Here is a 15,888-nt window from a genome sequence, read left to right on the forward strand (position 1 = left end):
TATAGCTGGCTAGCTAGTGAAAGAATAAAAAGCTAGTTTGGTAAATAATCACAGTTTGACTGTTTAATCCATGTGAAATCACTTTGCAGTGGATCCGTTAGCTAGCAAATCGGGTTTCTGTCAACGCCCGTCACGTGTGTGGCGCGAATTGGGTACAAAGACCATACTGGACCAATCGATGGGTTGGTGGTTTAGCAACAAAACTGTCGCGGGCAAAACAGACAGGGTTGGTTTAGATTTGTTGACATGTAAACTATATCGTCTCCAACGTTTATTGAAAACAAATACATTTTCACAATGAGCACTCGTCTCTCAAATACGTCATTACAGTTGTTGGTTATCTAGCTAATTTTAACCGTCAACATTCCAGAATGTGGTGAAAATGGCAACCAGATTGGTCAGGGAGAAATCCAAAACCCCTGATTTTACTTATGCAGGAAATAAATACTGTCACTATAAATACTATTTCTATATGAATAGCCTCTAAAATATGCAAACAGCCAGTAAATGTCTAAATGTTTTTCTTGGAACACTGAACGCTATTATGATACAATATCAGTACTTGTTGCATTTACAACTTGTCTGTCCAACTCCCTGACCAAGATGGCTGACCTTAAGGTTCATGTCTATCGTAGTATGCTAATTCTATGACTGGACCAAAGATTAATCTTTAATCTCTGAGCTGGGCAAGATAGACACCAAAGATTATGGCAGGCTGCTAGAGGGGAAAACTGCTGGTAGGTTAGGAGAAAATCAAGTAGATTAAACAACTGTTTACATCAGTGTGGCCTAGGCCCTATGGAGTAGATAGACAATCATGCCAAACTAATCAGGTTATTTTAACACTCTTAAGCTCATTATGAAAAGATGGTCACAAAAAAATTTAAAGTGTAACACTCCAAACATGTAGCCTACAAGTATGTAGGTGAAAATACCCACAACACATTTCACTAGGGCAAGATGATTAATGTACTTATAATTTTTCTGGTTGCATGAAGAGCCCAGAGCTCTTAGGTCTAATTCTTTTTGATTTGTGGAGAGTTATCTACCACGAACCAAACCTGTGTTAGTAATATTTGATTGCAAAACATTGCTCTTAAAAACAATCATGATGAAAAAGTAAATAAAAAATGTTTGCCCTTGGCCTGCAAAAAGAAAACTTTATTAGGCAGCATTTTCATCTCACAGAAAATAGCCATCTGGTGCCATCCAGTGGTGGTATTGTACAACTGCAGTTGAATCAAACGCAGTTAATCGTTTACTACTATCCAATACAAATTCTTAAAAGATTTGTACATTACCACTAAGACAATGCCACATTTGACAGTAATTGAAATTAAGCCTGAAATGCAATCATAACCATTGTGTTCATACTTTTCCGCAACCAAGTTTAAGCAGACGCATTCCTGAGCATTTCTTACCAAGATTCAACCACATACAAAACACAAATTGAACGGAATTTATCAATTTTCTATTTGAAAAAAAAAAAAAAAAAAAAAGGTAATTCAGAGTGAAAAAACTATGAATGATCTGATCAGACATTTAAAACTCAGATGTTCAGTTAAATTCAATTGCAATCTTAAATTTTAAAAGGAGGAAGAAAAGTCAAAGGGTCTATAAAAGCAACATCGAATTCACAAAGCTTTTGTGAGCAATATACATGCTGCAGACAGTTTCACAATACATCTAAACATGTGACTGGGAACAAGGGTGTTCAGACCTCAGTAGCGGCGACCGAAGGCCCCGCCACCCTGCATCATCTGATTCTGACGATTCAGAGCTCCAGAGAGGGACTGGGAGGTCCCGGTTGTCATGTAGCCTCCTCCACGACTGGGGGGGGGTCAGAAAACAAGACACCATAAGGACCAGAATTGCTAAAGGATTTTGCACTTACTGGCCCCACATTTCCGGATGTCTCAAAAACATAATCAATATTGCCATAAACACATACGAGTTTACCTCGCCATTCCTCCCCGTGCCCCCATGTGACTTTGGCCTGGGATGCCCCCGTCTCGACCGGTTTGCCAGGTTCTGTCCCAGTCACGGCCCTCCCTGAAAGAAATCAGACAGACAGTGATGAGCAGCTCAAAGCACACCGTCGCATCCATCTGGTGAGAGGCAAATTAAAATTGACAAAACTAACCTTGGATTAATAGTACGCTTGTCATAACTTCCTGCTGCGGTCCAGGTGTCCCTCCCGTGCCTCTCGGTACGGTCCGAGAAGTGCTGGTGAGGGAAGCACAATTAAAAACAAAATCGCATCACATTTTTTAAAAGGCACCAAATGCTGTAAAACAGTGGTACGACATGATCAACAACTCATATTGGTGCCTAATAGCATACAGTGCCTTTGGGAAAATATTCAGACCGTGACTTTATCCACATTTTGTTATATTACAGCCTTATTCTAAAATTGATTAAATTGAGGGGAGACAAATCGTCACAATACCCCATAATGACAAAGCAAAAACCAGTTTAGACATTTTGCTAATTGATTAAAAATAACAAAAATCACATTTACCTAAGTATTCAGACCCTTTATTCAGTACTTTGTTGAAGCACCTTTGGCAGCGATTACAGCCTCGAGTATGACACCACAAGCTTGGCACACCTATATTTGGAGAGTTTCTCCCATTCTTCTCTGCAGATCCTATCAAGTGTTGTCAGGTTGTATGGGGAACGTTGCTACACAGCTACTTTCATGTCTCTCCAGAGATGGTCGATGGTCTGGAATACGTTTTCAACAAAGATCTTTGTACTTTGCTCCGTTCATCTTTCCCTCGATCCTGACTAGTTTCCCACTCCCTGCCGTTGAAAAACATCCCCACAGTATGATGCTGCCACCACGCTTAACCGTAGGTATGATGCCAGGTTTCCTCCAGAAGTGACGCTTGGCATTCAAGAGTTCAATCTTGGTTTCATCAGACCAGAGAATCTTGTTCCTCATAGTCAGAGTCTTTAAGTGCCTTTTGGCAAACTCCAAGCAGGCTGTCATATGCCTTTTACTGAGGAGTGGCTTCTGTCTGGCCATTCTAGCGTCAAGGCCTGATTGGTGGAGTGCTGCAGAGATGGTTGTCCTGCCAGAAGATTCTCCCATTTCCATAGAGGAACTCTAGAACACTGTCAGTGACCATCGGGTTCTTGGTCACCTCCCTGACCAAGGACCTTCTCCCCCGATTGCTCAGTTTGGCTGGGCGGCCAGCTCTAGGAAGAGTCTTCGCGGATCCAAACGTTCTTAAATGGAAGATGGAGGTCACTTGGGGACCTTGAGTGCTGCAGAAATGATTTGGTACCCTTCCCCAGATCTGTGTCTCGACACAATCCTGCCCTGGAGCGCTTCCTTCGACCTCACGACTTGGTTTTTGCTCTGACATGCACTGTCAACTGTGGGACCTTATATAGACAGGATTGCCTTTCCAAATCACATTCAATCATTTGAATTTACCACAGGTGGACTCCAATCAAATTGTAGAAACATCAAGGATGATCAATGGAAACAGGATGCACCTGAGCTTAATTTCAAGTTTCATAGCAGAGAGCGAGCACGAGAATCTTTTTTTAAATATTACATCTGCAAAAGAAATCTAAAAACCTGTTTTCGCTTGGTCAGTATGGGGCATTGTGTGTAGATTGCATGAGGCCATGTCTCTTACCGTGCTATCCCTGTCTGCAACTACAGCCCGTGAAGTGTCCCTCCTACAGGAAAGATTACATTAAACATTACTAAACACATTGATTATTGACCGAAACGTGTGGCATACAACCACAAATTCACCACCAAGCAGTTGACCATTAAAACTGCTTTTTATGTAAGTATAAATATAAGCATCAATTCAAGTGATGCAGAAACAGGCGGAAAATATTTGAGGCCCTCCCATCATAAGACCTACATAACAGATGTTATAAACAGTAATGACAGCTGGTGTCAGCGCACTGCAAATAATCTTAGTCTACTCTGTACCTGTCAATGACGGCATCGTCCTGGTAGCGACCGCGGTCCCTGTGGTCAATGTCTTGGTAGCGCTCCTGGCGACCAAAGTCTGAGCGCCCCCCATAGCGGTCATCCATAGCCAGCCTCTTGTCCTGCCAGTCGTCTTTCCTACAAGCAGCAGGTCTGTCAGTCGCAATAAAATATTTTCAAACCATGCATGTCTTTAGATGACAATCATGCACACTGAAGATCTAGAGTAAGGCTGAGGTTGTTATATGGCCATATACAGCCATCTAGTCTATGATAAGAGACCTGGTAACTCAAACAGGGGTACTGACGCTGTGGAGAGGGGTGAAAGGTTGGCAGACGTGGACGAAGTGTGTACCTGTTGTCCAAGTCGGCGTAGGGCCTCTTGAGGGGGCGGCGGTCCTGCTCGAAGCGCAGCTGCTCCTGCTGCCTGCGGAGCTCATCCCTCTCCCGCTGGATCCTCTCCTGCTCACGCCGGCGCTCGTACTCCACACGCTGACGTTCGCGCTCCAGGAACTCACGCTCCATGCGGTCAAAGTTCAGCCGCTCCTTCTCCACCTCCAGCCAGTTCCTTTTCCGCAGGAGGCGCTCACGCTCCTCCTTCTCCCGGAACAGGCGGATACGCTCACGCTCTGTGCGGTTGTCCACGCTGCCACGGTCTGGGCCACTGCCGCGCTCCCTGGGCCAAACAGAAAGCATAGGAGATATTTAGTGGAATAACTTTGAATGACCAGTCTCTTTTCAAAGCATTCTAACTGCTGTAACAAGCTAACAGTGTACAAGCTGGCTTCATTCTTAGCATTGAGGTGAAATGTTGTGCAGCTATTGCAACTCCTCACCCAGAGGGCCTGCGTCTGTCCACCTCCCTGACCTCCCTCTCCCTCTGTCTCCGTCTCTCCCGCTCACGCTGCTCCTTGATCTGGTCAAACGACAGGATGTCCTTCTCTTTGCTTGGGGACTTGCGGTCGCGACTCTTGGAGCTCTGTTTTGAACAAGACAAAAGCTCATGTTGCATAACAATTTTTACCACAAAAGTTTGAGGTGAAAGTTCAATAGACGGAGCATAGATTTCAGCGTTTGGGTAGCTTACCCGGTCTTTGCTTTTGGCTTTCACGCTGATGACAGGCTCTCCCTTGGACTTGTCCATCACCACTGTCCTCTCATTACGTTTGCCATCTTTTCCGACTTCACCTTCAGCCATTTCATCCTTGTTGGCATCGGACCTGGATAGAGAAAATGGTTAAAAACATGAATCTAGTATCTGATGACATACAATAGGTACATAGCTTAATGTGTAATGACATTGACATGTTCTCAGAGCTTACTTGGAGTCTGAGGAGTGTCTCCTGTCGGTGCCAGACTTAGCATCGCTCTTGTCAGCAGGCTTCTTGCCAGCAGGCTCGTTCTTAGCCTGGAACAGAGGTCGGATTATAAAAACGGCAGACTTGCCAACCATGAAGATTTTTTTTTTTTTTTAGTACAACTTCAGGGTGGCAGCAGCATCTCCGGCTCCCGTGCAAATCCCACACTTCCCACATCATATGCACTTTTGTTTTGCTTAATAATGTTGGCGGCAGAAGCAGGAATGGTATGCTAGACTTACGGGTACTTGGTAATTGGCTGATTTTCAGTAGCTAACTAGAAAATGATTAATGTACACATTTTTACAATTAAATGTATACTTTAACAGGCGGATACGGTCACGCTCTGTGGGGCGGCAGGGTAGCTTAGTGGTTAGTCCAACTAGTAACCGGAAAGTGTCAAGTTCAAACCCCCGAGCTGACAAGGTATAAATCTGTCCTTCTGCCCCTGAACAGGCAGTTAACCCACTTCCTAGGCCGTAATTGGAAATAAGAACTGACTTGCCTAGTTAAATAAAGGTTAAAAAAAAAGCTCTATTCAGATGGGATTAGTTTTACTGGGGGAGGTCGGGTAATGTAATTATGTGCACAAGCACAAAAGTACAATTTCAGTCACGTCCGAATCTGCCATGTCAGTAAATTCTCCATGCCAGGAGAGTAACATTTCCAACCATAATAACCTCCTATGATAATACTAGCCCTTTGCGAATCGGCATCCCTGTGCTATGAGAGAAATGTTAGAGTTTGACAGGGGTTGCTCGCGGTTTGAGCAAAAAATAATTAACCGATTTGATAACATTTTCCATCACAGCTCACTTTTTATGTTATGCTTTCTATAAACCAATTTCTGTGTTCATGCTAGTGACTGATAGTGAGGATTCGTTCAGTGTCTGCAATTTGGCAGCAAACCCAGAAGCCCGTGAAGTATTGGTCAGTCACATGAAGGAAGCAAATGTTGAATGAATTATAAATAAGCTAAAAAAATTACGCAAATATGACTTGTCTATCATATATAAAAGAGGACTAAACGGGACTGTCCCTTTAGAGCTCTTGACAGACATTCACTTTGGTGCATCAAGTTTGATAGAACCTCTCCAGTGCACTGACAAAAAATGATTCATTGAAGATTGACTTTGAGTGTCCCCGTGTAGCAATTTCCACAACAACGTTGTTTAGGCTGGGGGGCATTTAGGACGTCTACTACTGTGGATTGCTAAAATATCCTAATGATCACACTTCACTTAAATATTATGACGACACTATAGCAAAGATCGTTTGGTATCGTTTAAAGAAACTTGAGTTATCAGTGTAGCCTGTTGTCGCCTGGACAAGCCTAGAAAAAAAACTTCAAGGCTTCTGTCATAACTGTCAATTTATTGAGAGAAATAATTATAGGGAGCATTTTGGGAAAAAAATATCCTGTACGAATCATCCTCTGGCGTAACGGACATTCTGGGGTTATAAATACCAGCGTTCTCTAATAATAGAAGTCCCGTCTGAATAGGGTTTAAAAAAACATTGTAGACAGCCTATATGAGCTGGTTTCAGGGGAATGGCCCTAGCCTCCCTCTGATCCAACAGGTCCCAGAAGTGCTCAACGGGATTGCAACCAGGCTCTTCGCTGGCCATGGCAGAACACTGACATTCCTGTCTTGTAGGAAATCACACACAGAATGAGCAGTATGGCTAGTGGCATTGTCATGCTGGAGAGTTGTCAGGATGAGCCTGCAGGAAGGGTACCACATGAGGGAGGATGTCTTCCCTGTAACGCACAGAGTTGAGCTTGCGTGTACGCGCAGTCTGATGGTGTGACAACGCCCCAGACCACGACAGACCCTCCACCTTCAAAATCGATCCCGCTCCAGAGTACAGGCCTCGGTGTAACGCTCATTCCTTCGACGATAAACGCAAATCAGACCATCACCCCTGGTGAGACAAAATTGCTACTCGTTAGTTAAGAGCACTTTTTGCCAGTCCTGTCTGGTCCAGCGACGGTGGGTTTGTGCCCATAAGCGACGTTGTTGCCGGTGATGTCTGGTGAGGACCTGCCTTACAGGCCTACAAGCCCTCAGTCCAGCCTCTATCAGCCTATTGCGAACAGTTTGAGCACTGATGGAGGGATTGAGCATTCCTGGAGTAACTCGGGCAGTTGTTGCCATCCTGTACCTGTCCCGCAGGTGTGATGTTCGGATCCTTTGCAGGTGTTACACATGGTCTGCCACTGCGAGGACAATCAGCCGTCTGTCCTATCTCCCTGTAGCGCTGTTTTAGGCATCTCAGAGTATGGACATGACAATTTATCGCTCTGGCCATATCTGCAGTCCTCATGCCTCCTTGCAACATGCCTATGGCACATTCACGTAGATGAGCAGGGACCCTGGGCATCTTTCTTTTGGTGTTTTTCAGAGTCAGTAGAAAGGCCTCTTTAGTGTCCTAAGTTTTCATAACTGTGACCTTAATTGCCTAAATGGTTAGTGTCGACCGTTCCACAGGTGCATGTTGATTAATTGTTTATGGTTCATTGAACAAGCATGGGAAACAGTGTTTAAACCCTTTACAATGAAGAGCTGTGAAGGTATTTGTATGAATTATCTTTTAAAGACAGGGTCCTGAAAAAAAGGGACATTTCTTTTTTTGCTGAGTTTAGTATTAACATCTTGAAGCTAGGGGGCACTATTTTTATTTTTGGAAAAATAATCTGAGCTCTGAGTGATTCTTGCGTTAAGTTGCTCCTACCCCCTACTTTTTCGAACATTCTGTTAAAAATCGCGCAACATTTCAGCGCCCTGTTACTCATGCCAGGAATATAGTATATGCATATGATTAGTATGTATGTATAGAAAACACTGACGTTTCTAAAACTGGTTAAATCACCGCTGTGACTTGAACAGAGCGTGTGTTTCAGCAAAAAGCGCAAGAAAATCTGGTCACTGAAAAAAGTATCAATCCACCAGTTCAATTGTTTGTTAAATGGAAACCATATTACTTATGGCGAAGGTTGCAATCCCTACAGCTTCCACACAATGTCGCCAGTCTCGTCATTTTCGGGCTGTTTATTTCTTGGGCAAACCAACCTGGGAGATCACTTTCCATCCGGTCTCCGACTGGAAGGTTTGGAAGAGAGATTTTTGGAAGATTTGAAATCCTGGAGCTATTGAATACACATCGCCCCGTGGTCATTTTGATAGATTATTAACGTTTACTGATACCTAAAGTTGGATTAGAAAAGTATTTCGAAGTGTTTTGTGAAAGTTTATCGTCAACTTTTTTAATTTAAAAAAATGACGTAGCGTTTTCAAACAGTTTTTTTCTGAATCACACAGTTTCCATAGATGGCTATTTTAGGTATATATGGACCGATTTAATCGAGAGAAAAGACCCAATAGTGATGTTTATGGGGCATATAGGAGTGCCAACAAAGAAGATCTTCAAAGGTAATGAAAGTTTTATATTTTATTTATGCTATTTGGGTAGCGCCGGCTATGCGAAATCTTTTGTTTATGTAGCATTCAGGTATTTCGTGGTGTTGCATGCTCTCTTATAATAGCTTCTCATGCTTTCGCCGAAAAGCATTTCAATAATCTGACTTGTTGGCTAGATTCACAACGAGTGTAGCTTTAATTCAATACCCTGCATGTGTATTTTAATGAACGAGTTTTAACGAGTGCTATTAGCATGTAGCGTAGCGCATTTGCATTTCCAGATGTTGGGACGCAAATGTCTCAAGTAGGATGAAGAGGTTAAAGAGGGAGCCATTTTTCCTCCCGGTCCTACTGAAAAGCTAACTGTCCCGGTTGATATACACTGCTCAAAAAATTAAAGGGAACACTTAAATAACAATGTAAATCCAAGTCAATCACACTTCTGTGAAATCAAACTGTCCACTTACGAAGCAACACTGATTGACAATACATTTCACATGCTGTTGTGCAAATGGAATTGACAACAGGTGGAAATAGGCAATTAGCAAGACACCCCCAATAAAGGAGTGGTTGTGCAGGTGGGGACCACAGACCACTTCTCAGTTCCTATGCTTCCTGGCTGATGTTTTGGTCACTTTTGAATGCTGGCGGTGCTTTCACTCTAGTAGTAGCATGAGACGGAGTCTACAAGCCACACAAGTGGCTCAGGTAGTGCAGCTCATCCAGGATGGAACATCAATGCGAGCTGTGGCAAGGTTTGCTGTGTCTGTCAGCGTAGTGTCCAGAGCATGGAGGCGCTACCAGGAGACAGGCCAGTACATCAGGAGATGTGGAGGAGGCCGTAGGAGGGCAACACAGCAGCAGGACCGCTACCTCCGCCTTTGTGCAAGGAGGAACACTGCCAGAGCCCTGCAAAATGACCTCCAGCAGGCCACAAATGTGCATGTGTCTGCTCAAACGGTCAGAAACAGACTCCATGAGGGTGGTATGAGTGCCCGACGTCCACATGTGGGGGTTGTGCTTACAGCCCAACACCGTGCAGGGCGTTTGGCATTTGCCAGAGAACACCAAGATTGGCAAATTCAGCACTGGCGCCCTGTGCGCTTCACAGATGAAAGCAGGTTTACACTGAGCACGTGACAGTCTGGAGACACCGTGGAGAACGTTCTGCTGCCTGCAACATCCTCCAGCATGACCGGTTTGGCGGTGGGTCAGTCATGGTGTGGGGTGGCATTTCTTTGGGGGGCCGCACAGCTCTCCATGTGCTCGCCAGAGGTAGCCTGACTGCCATTAGGTACCGCGAAGAGATCCTCAGACCCCTTGTGAGACCATATGCTGGTGCGGTTAGCCCTTGGTTCCTCTTAATGCAAGACAATGCTAGACCTCATGTGGCTGGAGTGTGTCAGCAGTTCCTGCAAGAGGAAGGCATTGATGCTATGGACTGGCCCGCCCGTTCCCCAGACCTGAATCCAATTGAGCACATCTGGGACATCATGTCTCGCTCCATCCACACCACAGACTGTCCAAGAGTTGGCAGATGCTTTAGTCCAGGTCTGGGAGGAGATCCCTCAGGAGATCATCCGCCACCTCATCAGGAGCATGCCCAGGCGTTGTAGGGAGGTCATACAGGCACGTGGCGGCCACACACACACTACTGAGCCTCATTTTGACTTGTTTTAAGGACATTACATCAAAGTTGGATCAGCCTGTAGTGTGGTTTTCCACTTAAATTTTGAGTGTCACTCCAAATCCAGACCTCCATGGATTGATTTCCATTTATCATTTTTGTGTGATTTTGTTGTCAGCACATTCAACTATGTAATGAAAAAAGTATTTAATAAAAATATTTCATTCATTCAGATCTAGGATGTGTTATTTTAGTGTTCCCTTTATTTTTTTGAGCAGTGTATTATCGAATAGATATTTGAAAAACACCTTGAGGATTGATTATAAAAAAACGTTTGCCATGTTTGTCGATATCATGGATATAATTTGGATTTTTTCACAGCGTTGTTGTGACCGCTATTTCCGGTGGATTTCTGAACGTAACGTGACAAACAAAACGGAGGTATTTTGGGTATAAAAATCATCTTTATGGAACGAAAGGAACATTTGCCGTCTAACTGGGAGCCTCGTCAGTAAAAACATCCAAAGATCAAAGGTAAACGGTTAATTTGATTGCTTTTCTGATTTGTGACCAAGCTTCCTGCTGCTAGCTGGACATAATGCTATGCTTGTCTTGCTGTCGCTGTAAAGCCTAATTTCAAAATCTGAGACGAAAGGGTGATTAACAAAAGGCTAAGCTGTGTTTCGCTATATTTCACTTGTGATTTCATGAATATGAATATTTTCTAGTAAGATTATTTGACCGTTGCGCTATGCTAATTAGTGTAGTTGCTGACAATTCTCCCAGATCCGGGATGGGTAGTTCCAAGAGGATTTATTAAGACTACAGGGCAGGCCGGAGCGGAGAGCTAGAGATCATTGTCTGATTGGCTCAGCTCCAACTTTACAGTCAAAACTTGTTAGGGATAGGGTCTAGGTTCCTGAATTTCCTCCTGACTGACATGCCCAAAGTAAACTGCCTGTTATTCAGGCCCAGAAGCCAGGATATGCATATAATTTGTAGCATTGGATAGAAAACACTGAAGTTTCTAAAACGGTTAAAATAATATCTGAGACTATAACAGAATTGATATGGCAGGCGAAAGGCCAAAGAAATACCAACCAGAATGTTTTTTTTAGGTCCTAGACTTTTACAATGGAAAGCTACGGGGTCCTATGTAACTCTGGCTCCCAGATTGCAATTCCTATGGCTTCCACTAGATGTCAGTCTATTCAACACTTTAGCTGTAAAGCCTATTGTAAATCAAGACAGCACAGTTGGATTAAGAATTTAAGTTTTTAAATGACATAAGATACTTGTATGTTCATGAATGTTTAATATTACGATTATTTATTTGAATTGCGCGCCCTCTGACGTCACCGGATATCAAATGGCGTACACGGTACGCAAAATGCATGCAGGTCGGCATGGTCAATCCTAACTTTTCTGAATGAAGGCATCCTATACATATGACAAAACTACAGGTTTAGAGCAGTGGCCACTGATATAGATGGTAGATAAAGACCCTCACCCTCTCCACAGAGATCATTCTACCATGGAGCTCGGTCCTGTTCAGGTGGCTGATACACTTGGTGGCCTCCTCTGTGGAACACATGGTGACAAAACCATAGCAGCGAGCCCCGGGGCTCCGGGCGTTAGTCACCACTTTAGCGCCAACAACCTGATGTTGAGACGGAGAAGGATAGAACACTTAATTCGTGGGCAGGGAAGGTGTGTGGGGTCCAAAAGTACAGTACCATTTCACACCTACATCTTACATGAACATATATACCAAAAAATTAGCTTATTTTCCCCTCAGGATACTGACCTTTCCGTGCTTGCTGAACAGAGTCTTTAGATCAGTTGCTCTGGTGTTGGAGGAGAGGCCACTAACCCACAGGTTTCTGCCACTACTAGCTGGAGCACTACCTGCAGGGCCTTTCAGAAAACAGACAAACATGAGACAAATGTACAGACATTCATCTGAGCTGATTCAGCACCTCATTCAGGTGTGAGCAAGTCTACTGCAATTTCCTACAATGGACACATCACAATTACAGAATGAACAATGTTTACTCTTACCCTTTTCATCTTTTGAGTCAGGCTTGCTACCTTTTTCCTCATCAGAACTAAAGACAAAGAGAACACACAATGAATATCTTGAAGTGAGAAGACCTGGGGGAGGGGGCTCATCCAGATGAATTATACTTACCCTGTGCACATAGTAATTACCCCAGCATATACAACACTACAGTGAATTGGGTGGGTGTCAATGTTACAAGGCAGCCTTACATGGCCAAAGAAACTCCCAATACATTACTTTATGAAGGTAAAGAGGTGAGGTAGGGGTGGGAAATGACAAAATGATAACTTGACACAAATGCAGACCATTTTACATCCAGAGGAGCACCAAAACTTGCTAAAAAAAGGACCCAATGCAACAGAGATAGCCATTGTTCTAGTAGACAGAAAACAACAAACCTCTTTTTCTGATCATCACCCTCAACAGAAGAGGACTCTTTCACTGTCGTTGATTCTGCAGCATTCTCTTCAGTCTTCTCCTCACCCTCAGCCTTAGAGACCATTTCCGAATCAACAGCGCTTTCGGTTTCACCCGCGCCCTGCTCGCTTACGCTAACAGCCTGAGCGCTCTCGCTTTCAGCGTCATCTGCCTCGTCGGGAACATTTTGTTTGTCGCCAGTGTCTTTCATTTCACTCGCAGTTAGCTTAGCAACGTCCATGTCGCTAGTCGACAGTTCAGGCTCCAAATTGTCTTCCTCGGCAACATTGACCTTGTCCCCGATGGTGGCTTGATCTTCTGTCGGTGGCTCCTGGCGCTCTTCATTTAGCGGCTCAGATAAACAAGACCCGGCTACTTTATCAGTTTCTACGGATTTAACAGGAATAGAATGGCACAGAGTTTAATTACTTCTGAAACACAGCAATGGTTAACGTGGAACTGGCAAGGCTGGAAAAGGACGTGGCCCTCCGCTGTCATTGAACTACGTATACACAGATACACACGTAACAAGAGACTGGAAAAACCAAAGAGACTGACCAAGCAGCCTAACTCCTCATTCAAGTCGACCATTTCAGTTCACCTGATCCCTAGGCAGAAAAAGATCTGATCTGAAGAAAGCCAGAAGATCAGCAGAGGCTCCATGAAGGTCCATCTTCATGCAATTGCTGACTTCATGAGTGTCCATAATCTGGTAAGTGACAGCGAATTCAGAATTCTTTTGGTTTGTATAACAAGTCCATTAGTCTCATCTCCAGTGAGAATATTAGTCAGAGTCCTAAAAAGGCTTTTGAATGGTTGGTTTCAAATGATGGGCCTCAGTCTTCTCTTCTTGGTCTTTGCGTGGCAAGCTAAAAACACTGCGTGCTAAAACTGCAACAACTAAACCTTTAATTACTGTCTTTGTGCTTCAGATTGTTAACCAGTTCTGTTTTAATAATAGGAGGGTGCCCAAAACAGACAGATTCATATATCAGTGTTTAGCAATTCCAGTTAACAAGCATCAACACACAGTCAGCAATTTTCTTTGGATTTCCAGTCTCTTCCTGAGCAACCACAGGCAAGAATGTTAATCTAAAACGACTTGCATACCGGATTTAACACTGCAAAAAGATAGTGTGCATTCATATCAACTTCCAACCCCTTTTCAACAGTACCTATTTCTTCCTTTGAGTCTTTGGGCTTCGGATCCTTCTCTTGAACCTAATGGAATAAAAGGAAAATGTATCTTGTGTAACATGGCTCCTAGCACACATGGGGTTTTACAGTCTGTTTTCCTTACAACTAAACACAAATTATGAAATGTGCTTGCATTTTATTTTAACTTTAACTCTTTAGATCTTCCTTCTCTTAAATGTCTGCTAATTCAGGCTGTGCTTCCTAATTAACAAAAAAACAAGTGAGAATATTGGAATCATTAGATATGACTGTGCCACAACAGAAGCGAGTTTGTCTCACCTCTTCAGGTTTGGCTTCACGCATCAGCTCAAGAGAGCCAGAGATTCCATTGCGTTCATCTTCATTCATGGCCTCTTCGTCAGCCAGGATCTCGGTGTTGACTTCATCCGACGGAGAGTTCAGGACTTCATCTGTGTCATACTCCTCCTCTGCCGGCATACTGTTGTCATTCTCAGCCTCATCAAGCACATTCATATCCAGGATGTCCATGTCCTGCATGTTGTCATCCTTGAATGGAATTATGGAAGGTGAATTTATGAATAGATTGTTATCCAGGGAGTGCATAGTGATTGCATTAGATAAAAACGGTGGTAGATGCTCACCTGGCCATCACCCGAATCTTCCTCAATGGTGCAGTCCTCTGATTCATCGTTCTCCGGTCTTTTCCCTGCAGACAAGACCGTAATTGGATCGCAATTAAAGATCACAAAACTGGGGAGAAAAGTGGGGTTAAAAACTAATATTTAAGTCCCTAATATCAATTTACTCCAAGACAATATTGCTTAATTAAGACCTTGATCTCACTCCCTAAACATACCTTTGGAGGTCCGTTTAGCCAGTGCCGCCTTAGGAGTTGCATCGAGAACAACCACCATCTCATCTGGGTTTCCACCCTCTTCTTCAATCGCCTGTGGAGAAATTACATAAGGAATTATTATAGTTACCTGGCAAGCTAACTACGTTATATCTGGTTTCAGTTTAGCCAACTCTACTATTATCAAACACACGGCTATGTGGTCAGCTACAACACAGTACTAGTTGCTACAACATAGTGCTAGTTGGTGAACATTATCACTAACAAACATCTGACAAGCCAGCTTGCAGGCCTTGTTTCAGTGTTTCCTTAACCTCTCCTCCAGTGCCTACAAGCATTAAACCTATTCGATGTATTGTAGTACGAACACATTGGATTCAAATGGTCAACTAATCACTAAGGCTTTCATTTGTTGAATCATGTATGCTAAACTAGATAGTTCTGGAATACGGAGCGGGGGTGCCCGAGGAGGTTTGGGAAAGGGGACCATGTGGCTATCACGTCCGCTCACAAAGGCCTTGCCGTTCGGCTACGCAAGGCCATGGCTAGCTGACGTTAGCTTCCTTTATTTGAAATATAATACTTAGCTAGCAAATATTAGTGGTTATATACATCATGCAACTAACTAATGACGTGACACTGGTTCCAGTTAATTTGTGAATTATCATGATGCATAAGCACATCTACATAGCTACTAGTTAGCTTGGCTAACGTTACCTTTTTCAGCCTCTCTGTCAGCGTACTCTTGATGCCAGTGGCGTCCAGATTTCGTCTTTTTAATTCTGCTTTCAAGTCAATGACTCTCAGCTCCGACAATTTACGAATTGCTCCCTCAGGAATCTCAACGCCCCCTGCTTCCCCCGTCGAATAGTTTTCAGCCATGATTACACTGAGAAAACGTTATTTTGTTTGCAAGCACAGGTTAACTAATCTCTTGCACGAAACAAGCGGCCTACTGTCACAAAATGGCGCACTATGAACAGGGAACTCCACTGCGCATATGTCATCTGAAAACAGTTTGTGAAAAGGG

At 43.6% G+C, this 15,888-nt stretch overlaps 1 protein-coding gene across 2 annotated transcripts; it reads right to left on the bottom strand.

Moving 5' to 3' along the window:
• Window positions 1–258: 258 nt before the first annotated feature.
• LOC109902433 (scaffold attachment factor B2) lies at window positions 259–15,888 on the bottom strand. 2 transcript variants are annotated; one of them, XM_020498777.2, is made up of 18 exons: window positions 15,576–15,888; window positions 14,862–14,952; window positions 14,647–14,711; window positions 14,324–14,551; window positions 14,023–14,068; window positions 12,829–13,234; window positions 12,430–12,476; window positions 12,176–12,285; window positions 11,879–12,028; window positions 5,284–5,369; window positions 5,049–5,181; window positions 4,798–4,940; window positions 4,317–4,637; window positions 3,962–4,099; window positions 3,654–3,696; window positions 2,144–2,226; window positions 1,960–2,052; window positions 259–1,830 (listed from the first exon to the last, which is right to left on the bottom strand). In XM_020498777.2, exons 1-18 carry the CDS (start codon window positions 15,738–15,740, stop codon window positions 1,722–1,724), a joined length of 2,457 nt encoding a protein of 818 aa, XP_020354366.1. In that variant the 5' UTR covers window positions 15,741–15,888; the 3' UTR covers window positions 259–1,721. The 2 variants fall into 2 exon arrangements, with proteins under 2 accessions (XP_020354366.1, XP_031642060.1); XM_031786200.1 differs by having other exon boundaries at window positions 3,962–4,114; window positions 15,576–15,873.

The sequence above is a fragment of the Oncorhynchus kisutch genome, linkage group LG13 (assembly GCF_002021735.2).
Source record: "Oncorhynchus kisutch isolate 150728-3 linkage group LG13, Okis_V2, whole genome shotgun sequence".
Classification (NCBI taxonomy): Eukaryota; Metazoa; Chordata; class Actinopteri; order Salmoniformes; family Salmonidae; genus Oncorhynchus; species Oncorhynchus kisutch.

Excerpts from the sequence above, each read along its gene's own strand:
- LOC109902433 (XM_031786200.1), bottom strand. The coding sequence starts at position 15,740 with ATGGCTGAAAACTATTCGACGGGGGAAGCAGGGGGCGTTGAGATTCCT. Across the intron at positions 5,182-5,283 it reads AGACACTCCTCAGACTCCAA|GTCCGATGCCAACAAGGATG; the intron begins GTAAGCTCTGAG and ends TTCTCTATCCAG. Across the intron at positions 2,227-3,653 it reads TTGCAGACAGGGATAGCACG|CACTTCTCGGACCGTACCGA; the intron begins GTAAGAGACATG and ends TTCCCTCACCAG.